Here is a 13,115-nt window from a genome sequence, read left to right as displayed (position 1 = left end):
AGGGGGAGCGCTTCAATTTAAAACACCTTTTGTTGGGTCCGATCTGGAACAACAAAATTAAATTCGGGTTTCATCGGGACCGGATCCGGTGTTGTGAGATGTGTCCGGCTGTGCCGTGTTGTTGGTGGAGTGGGCAGCGGGGTGTTTGTCTCCGGGCTCTCCTCACCCCCGGTTTTCACTTTGCCACCGAGCCCGGGCCGTGGATCAATTCCTTGTGGTTGTGCAGGGGGTTTGGGGCGAAGGGACAGTCTGTCTGTCTGTGTGGGTCGGGGTTATGAGTGGGTGTGGGTGTGGGTCCCGGGACAAATTAACTTGTAAACACCGGACCATCTGGTGAATTGGATCAGACAGCTTCGCTCGCCTGTCCTTTCAGGAAACAACAATTCTCTCTTCATATTAATGACTGTCTAAACTTGCTGTGAACAAGATTCTGTGTTACAAGATTGTGAGTTACAGAGTCTAGGACAGCTGTCACCGTCATGGGCTGCGAGTGCAGACAGGGATTGGGGTCACTGAGCTGTGCATCAGAGGACACGGGTTTGTACAGCCTCCTGTGGGGTAGAAATGTCCACACGGTGAATTCGGATCTGCTGGCACATCGGGAGTCTGAAAGGGAAAGGGAATAGGGAAGGGGCTGAGCAGAGAGTTTTAACAGGGGAACCTGTTCAGGGGTGGAGGGGTACAGGAGCTGTCTGATAGATCGTTTTAATTGTTTTTTATAATCTGACAGATGGTGACTGAGGAAGAAGCTTGTTGACGGAGGATACCCGGAGGCGAACAGCTCAGACACGGAATCAGGAATTGAATTGAATTGACTTTATTTCTTACATCCATCAGGAGTAAAAATCTTCACATTACGTCTCCATCTAAATATGCAATGTGCAATCATAGTAATTTATAATAGTTTATAATAAATAAAACAGACAATGTAATATAGAGTACACTCAGATCAGCGTGAGTTCATCAGTCTGACAGCCTGGTGGAAGAAGCTGTCCCGGAGCCTGTTGGTCCTGGCTTTTATGTTGCGGTACCGCTTCCCGGATGGTATCAGGAGAGTGACAGTGATGTGATTTCCTGTGTCACGGGTACAGACAGTCGTCTCAAGTGAGGGGTTTGTGTGGAGATGCAGCTTCCCTGGAGGTGGAGGAAAGAGGACACACCAACAGGTGGAATCAGCTGTGGGAAGACATGGCTTGTCAGGTCTGACGATGAGCTGAATGTACCATAACCTTCAGACTGAATCAGAAAACCATTCTGAGGGTATTTGAAATGTCAGAAGCAAGGGGTTTGTAATCATATGTGCAGAGGGCAGGGGTTGTGTCTCCATCAGACCCTCAGTGCGATGGTTCAAGTTACAATGTGCAGGAATGAAAACACAGTGGTTGGGGCTGGATTTAATCATTGATTCTGACACAGTGAGAGGGTTAGTTTTGTTGTAAGGAGGCAACATTACTGTCCCCTTACTGTCATCCCTCTCCACCCCGTCCTCCCTCTCACCCCCACATTGGACATAAGTTCAGGGTGAAAGTGAATTCTTTGACGGGAGTCTGAAGGGGAATTCTTCACTCAGAGGTTGGTGGGAGTGTGGAATGATCTGCCAGTGAAAGTGGTGGATGTGTTCAATTGAGACACTAAAGAGAAATTTGGGTGATGAGATGGATGGCAGGTGTATGGAGGCTATGGTGCACGTAGTTGGAACTGGGCAGTAAAAACAAACAGGTCAGCAATGACTAGAAGGGCCGAACGGCCTGTTTCAGTGTTGCTGCGCTCTGTGACTCTAATAATATTCTGATCTGTAATTTCCACAGTCAGTGCTTTGCTGCTAATGACTGAACCCAGAAATGTACCCAAACAAGAACTGAAAGGCTCTTAGCTGGCTACAGAAAGCATTTACAAGCTGTGATACTTGTCAAGGGGGGTGTTACTAAGCACTGACCATGCAGCTTGCCCAAACTTTTACTATGGGCCCTTTTCCTTTTTGCTATTTTGAAACTGTAAAAGATGGAAATAAAAATGTAATCCTGCTTAAAATATTAAAGAAATGTGCCATATTTAACTTTGTGCCTTTTGGAAATCAGGTCATCTTTTACTCGCTTAGCTATTCACAGTAACAGAAACTTTGACCGGGGTGCCCAGACATTTACATGCCACTGTATATATCCTGTGCCTTCCGAATTGCTTCCAGAAATTCCTGCCATTGCTGCTCTGTTTTTATCCCTGCCCGCGTTCTTTGAAAATCAATTTTGACCAGTTTATCTCTTATGCCTCTCTAATTCTCTTTATTCCTCATCTGACTTTAGCTTCTCCTTCTCCAATGTCAGGGTGAATATGATCATCTAAAGATCCCTTGCCCCGAAGGGTTCTTTGAATTTAAGTGACCTAATTAATTCTGCTTCATCACAACACCCAATCCAGAATAACTGATCCCCAAGTGGTCTCAACCACGAGCTGCTCTAAAAAAGCATCTTGTTGGCATTCCAGGAATTCCTTCTCTTGAGACCAACACTGTCCTAATTTTCCTAATCACCCGCATGACAATCCCCCATGACTATTGTAACATTGCCCTTTTCACACACATTTTCTATCTCCCATTGTAATTTGTGGACCAGATACTTACTACTGTTTGGGGGTCTCTATACAATTCCCCTTAGGGATTTTTTTTGACATTTGCTGTTCCTTAATTCGACTCACAGATTCTACACCTTCCAACCCTATGCCACCTCTTTCTAATGATTTTATTTAATATTTTACCAACAGATCCACACAACCCCACTACCAGCTTGTTCTTGGCTTGTTCTTTCAAGAAACATATAAGTATCTGGGAAACAAGAGGATCTGCAGATGCTAGAAATCTAGAGAACTACACACAAAGTGCTGGAGGAGCTCAGCATGTCAGGCAGCATTTATGGATGGGAATCAACATTTTGGGCCAAGACCCTTCACTGGGACTCTTGATGCCCACGTATCTGGAATAACAATAAGGAAAGAAAATAGAAAGTAGTGTGAAATAGGGAAAACCTTTAACAAAGTTTAGTTCAAGGCTTAAAAAAACCTGCCAAACAGAGCTCAATAGTTAACAAATACAACGAAGGCAATAAACACTTTCATCAATACCAACATTGGCTTTTTTCAAGTGAAAATATCTTCGTCCCATTTCAATCAGTAAAATTTATAAAGATAAATAAGAACTTTGGAAAACTTTAGAAAAGACTATTTACACTCAAACCCACTTAGATTAACACTACCTTGGACAGAAGAAGGAAGTGAAATAACACACATTAAAACAAAATCACACAACAGTCAGATAAAACTTCTAAGTACGAGGGTGATTGATAAATTCATGGCCTAAGGTAGAAGGAGATGAGTTATACAGCCCTCGTTACATGCACATGCAGTTCAACTCTTTTGAGTGATTATGCAGAAAGTTTGAAGTTAAGAACTCATCAGGGGTAATTGATAGGTTTGTGCCCAAGGTAGAAGGAAATGAGTTATTAACTTCAAACTTTCCGCATAATCACTCAAAGAGCTGACCTGCATGTGCATGTAACGAGAGCTTTATAACTCATCTCCTTCTAACTTGGGCCATGAACTCATTAATCACCCATCTGTGGACACTTTCTGGAGGTCCAAGATCCGTATGCTCCATTAAAGCTGGACTAAGCGTGTAGGAGGGGACTATGTTGAAAAATAAATGTGCTTGGTTTTCTAAAATTGACTCCTACCCGGGGCCACGAACATATCAATCACCCCTCATATATATTTTCATCAAAAATGAACAGGATTCAGCACTCCCTGTGTGTATATGCAATCGTGTAAGAAATACAGACCAGAAAACTTAAATGAGAGGTCAAATCAGAAAAATGAATCATCACTATGGAAGTATGACCCTCCATGGGAGACATCCCAACGATCTGAGCAGACGAGATGGTGACAAGGAAGCATTGAGCACCTGACTGAGAACTGGAGACCTCTTCCCAGAAACAGAGGGGTTCCTTCCAGAAATACAGGACAAGGTGGTTCCAAAACGGAAAAAAAAAAAATCAAAAACACATGAAATATAAACAAACAAGGCAGCAAGTGCAGAAAATGCCAAGAGAAACCAGACACAATCCAACACATTTCAGGATTCTGCAGCAGTTTAACTCAATCTAATTACTTACAAAGGTACAATCAAGTGGTAAATATCATTCAGCAAAATCTTGCTTTAAAATACAAACTCATGAACGCCCTCCATCAATTCGTGAAGGTACCATAAATTCAAGCCAGATCCAGAAAATCTGACAAATTATATGATAATCAATACATTATTTCAGATAGGACAATCCATAATAACCATCCAGATATAATATTACAGGATAAACAAGCAGGAACAACTCCCTCAATAGATGAAACCATTCCCAACACACCCTCAGCACGGGTATTGTGTCATCAGTCAGAGAACCCAAAGATTTTCCCTGTCAATCAGCTTCCAAGTGTTGTTACTCTGTCATTCGTTGCCAGGCCCCGCTGCTGATTCCCTTCTCCTCATCATACGTTCTCACCCCGACCATCGTCCAGAGCCCCAAACTCTGCCCTGTGCAGACCTGCATCTGGTTTCTGACCCTGCTCCATTGAACATCCAACTGATGGTTTCCCATTCTGATTTCAGTCTTTAGAGGACAGTGGTGTTTCCTTACAACCCTTTATAAGCAGGGAAAATGACCCATAATGTGGAAATGAGCCACCAATAAGGAGGTTAACTACCAATGTCATTCTTCCTCAGCCCAGAGATAAGAGGGGCGAAGTACATCTCAAACAGAACTGCAGTCAGCTCAACTTCTTCAGTCTGCAGAAAATTCAAGGGAAACCTCTTCACCCACAGAGTGGTGACTGTTTGGAACCCATAAGCACAGGGAGAGCGAGAGATGAACAACAGGGCAGGATTTCAAAGGACCGTCGTGGAACTGAATCACTGGCAGGGTCCAGCCGGCCTGAGTTGACTCTCTACTGTACACTAGGTGTATTATAAATTCACCAAGTACCGGAGACAGAGTTTAAAATAGAAATGATTTATTTGTCTCAGATCCAAAATATTGAACTCCAGTCCCATTAAAGGTGAATATGCGGCAGAAGAAACTCCTCCCATGCCCAGTGACCAGGGTGCAGAACTGGGTGTGGTGAGCAGCAGCAATTATTGCAGATTTCAGCACCGGCAGTCACTCTCGGAATTGCATTCAGCACGGTGATGGACAAATATCCAGCAAGCAGCTTAATCAAACTTTCTCCCCAGTGTGAACCGAGTAGTGTGTCATAAGTGTAACACGCTGTAAGGTTCACTGCTCATGTAACGTCCTCTGTGCAGTGTTTCACTGCTGAGGTAATGGTTTCTCTGTAGCAGCAATGTTTAGGTTATGACTAGAGATAACAGGGTTTTGTTGTGCGGGGCTATCCAATGACAGAAATATTCTTCCTTGTGAGTCTGGAAGAGGGATTTTCGTGATCTTTTGCTGGGGAGAAATGAGAAGAATTTTTTTTTTTGTTTTCTTTACTAACTCTACAGTCAAAGTAAGAATTTTAAATCTCATTCATTTAATCACATATTGTGTACTGTTTGTTATTTCGGGGTACTGATTTGTAACAGAGGACACATCACACAGCATCCACCAAAATGAGATTTCATACATTTCGCCTGGCTGGTGGGCTATCAGCCCCTATATTGCGCTGTTAGCCGAAGTGAGAGTTACATAAGGCTACATTACTGAGTGAATCGCTTCCCACATTCACAGCAGGTGATCGGCCTCTACCCAGTGTGAACTTGCTGGTGTCTCTGTAGGCGAGATGACCGAGTGAATCCCTTCCCACACACTGAGCAGGTGAATGGCCTCTCCCTAATGTGAACTGACAGGTGTGTCAGTAGGCGAGATGACCGAGTGAATCCCTTCCCACAGTCTGAGCAGGTGAACGGCCTCTCCCTGGTGTGAACTGACTGGTGTGCTTGTAGGCTAGCTAACTGTGTGAACCCCTTCCCACACTCTGAGCAGGTGAATGGCCTCTCCCCAGTGTGAACTCGCTGATGTACCTTCAGATGAGATGACGAAGTGAATCCTTTCCCACAGGTTGAGCAGGTGAATGGCCTCTCCCCAGTGTGAACTCGCTGATGTACCTTCAGTTGAGATAATTCAGTGAATCCCTTCCCACAGTCTGAGCAGGTGAATGGCCTCTCCCCAGTGTGAACTCGCTGATGTACCTTCAGTTGAGATAATTCAGTGAATCCCTTCCCACAGTCTGAGCAGGTGAATGGCCTCTCCCCAGTGTGAACTGACCAGTGTCTCAGTAGGTGAGAAGATTTAGTGAATCCCTTCCCACAGTCCGAGCAGGTGAATGGCCACTCTCCGGTGTGAACTGACTGGTGTCTCAGTAACTGAGATGACAAAGAGAATCCCTTCCCACAGTCTGAGCAGGTAAACGGCCTCTCTCCGGTGTGAACATGCTGATGTATCTTCAGTTGGGATGACCGAGTGAAGGTCTTCCCACAGTCTGAGCAAGTGAATGGCCTCTCCCCAGTATGAGCTCGCTGATGTACCTTCAGTTGAGATGATTCCGTGAATCCCTTCCCGCAGTCAGAGCAAGTGAACATCCTCTCCCCTGTGTGAACTGACCGGTGTCTCAGCAGGTGGGATGACTGAGTGAATCCCTTCCCACAGTCCGAGCAGGTGAACGGCCTCTCCCCAGTGTGAACTCGCTGGTGTGCCATTAGGTCACATGACTGAGTGAATCCTTCCCCAAAAATTCAGCATATAACCAGCGTCTGCCCAGTGTGAACTGACTGGTGTGTCCACAGGTGGGAAGACCGACTGAATCCCTTCTCACACACAAAACAGGTGAATGTCCTTGTCCCAGTGTGAACTTGCTGATGTACCTTCAGTGGAGATGACCGACTGATCCATTCCTACTGTCTGAGCAAATGAATGGGTTCCCCCCTGTGTAAAATGACAGGCATGCCAGCAGGTCAGATGATCGAGTGAATCTCTTGCTCCACTTATTAAATGTCTGGATAGAGACAGCAAAACTGGTGTGTTGTGTTCGAGATTCCCGGAAACAAATTCCTCGTCATTTTTAACCTGCAAAAAAGATTTACAAAACCGATCAATGGGTATAGGACAACATTTCAGATGAGATCACTTGATTTGTCAAGGTGTGAACTGATATCACACTGTTACTGTGAGGTTCAACCCAAGTTAGAGAGAGAAATCATCTTCTAAATGGGCACAGTGCTGGTATCTGGAATGACCATCAAATTCTGATGCTCTTCCTGAATGAATGGGGCATTTCTGCCATAGCCAATCTGTGACCTGGCTCAGTCTGACTCTCTCCACTGGTATTATTCCCTGTTCCCACTGAGCTGCATGGGGGGTTCCTGGCCCCACAGTATCTGAAACACTCTCACACAAATAGTCGGCAGTGCATTCCACACACCCACCACTCTCTGTGTAAAAAACTTACCCTTGACATCCCCTCGGTATCTATTTCCAAATACCTCAAAACCATGCCCCCTTGTGTTACCCATTTCAGCCCTGGGGAAAAAAAAACTCTGGCTATCCACACGATCAATGCCCCTCATCATCTTATACACCTAAAAAAGGCTCCAAACATAATCAAGGAAGTTATACATTGCTTTGAGGATTTGTTCGAAGTATACAAAATTATGAGGGTATAGATAGGGTAAATGCAAGCAGCTTTTTCCACGGAGATTGGGTGGGATGACAACCAGAGGTCATGGGTAAGTGGGGAAGGTGAAAATTTAACAGGAACATGTGGAAAAGCTGTTTACTGAAATGGCCGTGAGAGTGTGGAATGAGATGCCAGCACAAGTGGTGAATATGAGCTCAGTTTCACCATTTCAAAGAAGTTCAGATGGGGGTCTGGATGGCAGGGGTATGGAGGGTGATAGTCCCAGTGCAGATTGGTGCATTAGACAGCTTAAATGTTTTTTTTGGCATTGACTAGATGGGCCAAATAGCCTGTTTCCTTACTGAACTTCTCCATGTTTCTATGACAGAGAAGCTGGCCAAACTTGTTTGGAAGGGAAAGATAGGAGTGACAATGGAGCAGCAATGTCTGGAGTTTCTGGGAGCAATTCGGGAGCTGAGTGATCGATACATCCCAAAGAAGTGGAAGCAGTGGAAAGGCAGGAGGACACAACCGTGGCTGAAATGAGAAACCAAAGCCAACATCAAAGCCAAAGAGAGGGCAAACAAAAGAGCAAAATCTATTGGGAAACTTTTAGAAACCTACTGAAGACCACTAAAAAAAAAAGTCGGATGAGCTCAGGGCATGAAATGATGATATTGTAGTCATTAATGAGTCTTGGTAGCACCCAACAGTCTGAGGCATTTAGAGGAACAAAATATCCGGGGTCTCAATATCTCTTGAAAACCAAGGTTCCCTGCACCAGTTACCTTTCAACTTTTATTTTTGCAGGCTCATACAAACTCTACACCCTCAAACTTTCACTTCTGAAGGCCTCCCACTTACCAAGTACTCCTTTGCCAGAAAACAGCCTGCCCAAAACCACACTTGTCAGATCCTTTCTGATACCATCAAAATTGACCTTTCCCCAATTTAGAATCTCAACCCGTGGTCCAAAGTCACTGATTTCTGTCTCCAGCCCTGGATCATTTCCTAACAGTTTATTGCACACTTCTACGTCGGGAATTCTACGTACTGATTAAGGGCACATTTGACAAACTCTACCCCATTTAGTCCTTTTACAGTATGGGAGTCCCAGTCAATATATGGAAAATTAAAATCAGTTACTGAATCAACCTTTGTTTATTGGCATGCTCTGCGATCTCTCTACAAATTTGTTCCTCTAAATCCCTCAGACTGTTGTGTACAACCAAGTCCCAATAATGGCTACAACATCATAATTCCCTATCCTGAGCTCATCCGGCATTCCTACGATGCTTCTTGCATTGTGATATACACAGCTCAGCACATTCATCGCACCATGCTCAATCATTTGATTGCTGACTCTATCTGAGGTCTGAACAACATCTGACTGGTGTCAAGGAAACAAACTCTCCCTCATTGTCACAAAAACAAAGGAGCTGATTGTGGACGACAGGAGGAATGGAGACGGGCTGACCCCTATTGACATCAATCGATCTGGGGTTGAGAGGGTGAACAGCTTTAAATTCCTCGGCATAAACATCACCGAGGATCTCACATGGTCTGTACATACCGGCTGTGTTGTGAAAAGAGCACAACAGCTCCTCTTTCACCTCAGACGGTTGAAGAGGTTTGGGATAGGGACCCAAATCCTAAGGACTTTCCATAGGGACACAATTGAGGGCATCCTGACTGGCTGCATCACTGCCTGGTATGGGAACTGTACTTCCCTCAATCGCAGGACCCTGCAGAGAGTGGTGCGGACAGCCCAGCACATCTGTAGATGTGAACTTCCCACTATTCAGGACATTTACAGAGACAGGTGTGTAAAATGGGCCCAAAGGATACTGGGGACCCCATTCACCACAACCACAAACTGTTCCTCCTGCTACCATCCAGGAAACAGTACCACAGCAAAAGGACCAACAGGCTCCGGGACATCATCTTCATCATCTTCCACCAGGCCATCAGACTGATTAACTCATGCTGATACAATTGCACTTCTGTGTTATATTGACTGCCCTATGTACAAATTATTTATTATAAATTACTATAAATTACACATTGCACATTTAGACAGAGACGTAACGTAAAGATTTCTACTCCTCATGTATATGAAGGATGTATGTAATAAAGTCAATTCAATTCAAATCACCTTCTCCAGTATCTGTTCTGTCATTTGGGCTCCCATTCCCCCTACAACTTATTTCAACCACATCACCTCTCCCCCCAAAATAGCACGAGCAAGTCTTACCCCTGCACTAGGATATTAGTCCCCTCTTGTTCTGTTCCCCTAACTAATGAATCCCCTGTCACCCCTTTGACTTTCCTCTGCCAGGTAATCCCCCCGCCACCATTTTCTAAAGTGGTCCACCTGTTGTGCGGGATAGCAACAAGAGTTCTCTGCGATGGCTATTTAACCTCATTCCCCTTCCTGACTCTCACCCAGTTTCCGGTGTCCTGCACCTTGGGTGTAACTCACCTCTCTTCATGTCATATCTATCACCCCTCCAACTCCTGGATGATCGGGAATTCATCCATTTCAAGTTCAACTCCTTGAGTGCAGGATTACAAGCTGCAGCTGGATGCACATCTTGTAGGTGAGGGCATCAGGGACACTGGAGGTCTCCCCACCTTCCCACCAATGTCCCCTCTAACTTGTAATGACCAGTGTGCACATTAATCTTGTACTGTGCATTTTTTACCCAGTGACAAGATGTTCACAGTAAATTTATATAGGAGAGGTATTCATTTTAACAACTAGCAAATCACTGTCCATAGGAACTGTAATCTCATCTGGGTATGATCAAGTTCATCTACACTCTCACACAACCTATGTAGCAGGCTTGTAACAGGTAATGAAGGATTTTCTCACCAGAGCTTTTGCACATTGTCCATATGTGGTTTGCTTGCTAAATTATTCTTTAAAAAGTCAGATTTCAAAATATCACTCCACTTCTTCCCACTTGCAAATTCTCCAGCAACTTTTGCATCACCGCAATACACACAGGTAACACCAGTTTCTGTAATGTACATAAGTATTTCCCCTGAACCCTCCCCCAGGTGACTGACTGTGGTGAACTCATTGATGGCAATGCCAATGAATATAAAGGGAAACGCAGTATTCTGTCCCACTGGAGTCTGGCACATTTGTGATGTGAAAGCTATTTGTTGCCCAGGGCAAAGGTGTTTGATATCATTATCTTCACAGAGTGAATGGGTCAAAACATGTCCTCACGGGTAGAAAGGTGCAGAGCAAGAGGAGGTAGAACAAGCAACACACACAAAATGCTTCAGGAGCTCAGCAGGCCAGGCAGCATCTATGGAAAAGTGAACTAATGCTGAATTCCGGCATTTTGTGTGTGTTGCTTGGATTTCCATCATCTGCAGATTTTCTCGTTTGTGATTGGAGGTGATTTTCTCAACAGCTGATGTAAAATATTTTGTTCCCTTTCTCCGAGTTCCCAATCCTTGCATTTAGACAGCTGGAGCTCAGCTCTGTCTGAGAGATCCATCGGTTCCCATTCCCTCATCAGCCGGAAGCTCCCCGGGGTCCGTGCAGGGATCGTGGGGCTAAGAGAGAGGGAAGAAAACAGGACTATCCCGGGATTGCGGGTCACAGTTTCCGGAGTCACAGCAATTGCCCCTCAGTCGGTAGTGAAAACGGTCTCACGGAGAAACACTCACCGGCAGCGATATCCGAGGCCCTTTGTGTACTGCGCATGCGTGATATTCGGACCAGCCGCAACCCTGACGCCTGCGCATTCGGTCGGTGCTTGAGCGACAGCGAGAATTGTTAAAGAGCTTTCAAGTTAATCCCGGTGCCATTGAAAGTTTCTGCAAGCACCGGTTCAAGTACATACCTCATTTTCTTTTTGTGTAGAAAACTCAGCACCTCTTTTAACGCAGAAAGCAGCTCCCATAAAACAATACACTTAATATCAGCAAACTTTCCGCGTGTTTAATGCCAAAGTAGAACATTCTTACAAATGCAGATATAAAACACAAGAGATTCTGCTTTTGCTGGAGATGTAGACACATACACATAAACTGCTGGAGGAACTCTGCAGTTCAGGCAGCAACTAAGCAGAGGATCACACAGCCAATGCATGCTGAAGGGGCTCGGCCTACACGTTGTCTATTTATTCTTCTCCACATTGACCGCCTGATCTGTTGATTTCCACCGGTATTTTGCAGAAATTAACCACATTTTTCGATCAACCAGTTTCCAAATGTTTTTGATCTTTCATTTTTAGCCGCATCCTGCTGATCTGATTCCTCTTCCTCCTCCTCCTTGTAAACTCTAGTTCCCAGCTCTTTCCGGAGCCCCAAACCCCTGACTCAGGCTGGTAACTCTTTGGTTTCTGACTCTGCTCCATCGAAGATTCACTCACTTGTCTGCTGTCAAACTTTAGAGATGCATTACAACAACTCAGCTGTCTGAGGCACAGTCCTTTGAAATTAGTGAAAATGACACCAAAAGTTGAAAAGAGCAGGGAAGGAAGTGTTTAACCACTTTAGTCCGGAGGCCTGAAGAACGTGAAAACCACAGTGAGCTCATCGTCTAATTCCGTCTGGAGAAAATCATGCAGGAAATTTATACAGGTGTACAAGATGATGAGAGGCATTGGTCGTGTGGATAGCTAGAGGCTTTTCCCAGGACTGATTTTCCTCCCTGATGTGAAGTTGCTGGTGTTGCAGCAGCTTGGATGATTGAGTAAAACTCTTTGCTCACTCCGGACAGAAATGTGGCCTCTATTTATTGTGAACTCACCGGAGCATCACAAGGTGGGTTAACTGAATGAGTCTCTTCACACACACGGAGCAGGTGAACGGCCGCTTCCCAGTGCGAAGCTGTTGGTGTATCTGCGATGGCGACTGAATCCCTTCCAAAATGAGAGCCAGTGAATGACGTCACACTGCTATCAACGTCATGGCGATGTATCCAATCAGATCACGGACATGGACACGTGATCGGGCTCTCCTTGTAGCGAGTGGGACGCTGACTTCTCCAGCATCTCCACCTCCACATTCAAGGATCGGCGGCATTCAAGCGCTGGTGAACTGACAGATACAGCGGAACGAACGTGATGTTGTGTTTGTGATTCCCATACACAAATCCTTTGTCTTTACTACACAGTTAAAAGTTTACAAAGCACGTCAGTGGGTGTAGGACAACATTTCAACTTAGAAAATTTCAGTCTCCATGGTTATTTCTGATAAAAACAATTTCACAGCTGAAAACATTTCGGAGGAACAAGAAACACACACAAAAAACGCTGGTGGAACGCAGCAGGCCAGGCAGAATCTATAGGAAGAGGTACAGTCGACGTTTCGGGCCGAGACCTTCGTCAGGAGAAACTGAAAGAAGAGATAGTAAGAGATTTGAAAGTAGGAGGGAGAGAGGGAAGATCCAAAATGACAGGAGAAGACAGGAGGGGAGGGGTGAATCAAAGAGCTGGAAA

The 13,115-nt window shown here is 44.9% G+C and overlaps 1 protein-coding gene across 4 annotated transcripts; it reads right to left on the bottom strand.

Moving 5' to 3' along the window:
• Positions 1–278: 278 nt before the first annotated feature.
• Positions 279–12,616, bottom strand: LOC134341612 (zinc finger protein 239-like). 4 transcript variants are annotated; one of them, XM_063039505.1, is made up of 3 exons: positions 11,338–12,616; positions 6,059–7,100; positions 279–5,486 (listed from the first exon to the last, which is right to left on the bottom strand). In XM_063039505.1, exons 2-3 carry the CDS (start codon positions 6,731–6,733, stop codon positions 5,346–5,348), a joined length of 816 nt encoding a protein of 271 aa, XP_062895575.1. In that variant the 5' UTR covers positions 6,734–7,100; positions 11,338–12,616; the 3' UTR covers positions 279–5,345. The 4 variants fall into 4 exon arrangements, with proteins under 4 accessions (XP_062895575.1, XP_062895572.1, XP_062895573.1 ...); XM_063039502.1 differs by having other exon boundaries at positions 5,344–7,100; positions 11,338–12,599; XM_063039503.1 differs by having other exon boundaries at positions 5,344–7,100; positions 12,425–12,599.
• Between the last annotated feature and the right edge of the window lie 499 nt (positions 12,617–13,115).

This window comes from Mobula hypostoma, unplaced genomic scaffold, assembly GCF_963921235.1.
Source record: "Mobula hypostoma unplaced genomic scaffold, sMobHyp1.1 scaffold_36, whole genome shotgun sequence".
In the NCBI taxonomy this organism is placed as follows: domain Eukaryota; kingdom Metazoa; phylum Chordata; class Chondrichthyes; order Myliobatiformes; family Myliobatidae; genus Mobula; species Mobula hypostoma.
This window is presented reverse-complemented; position numbering and strand designations above follow the sequence as displayed.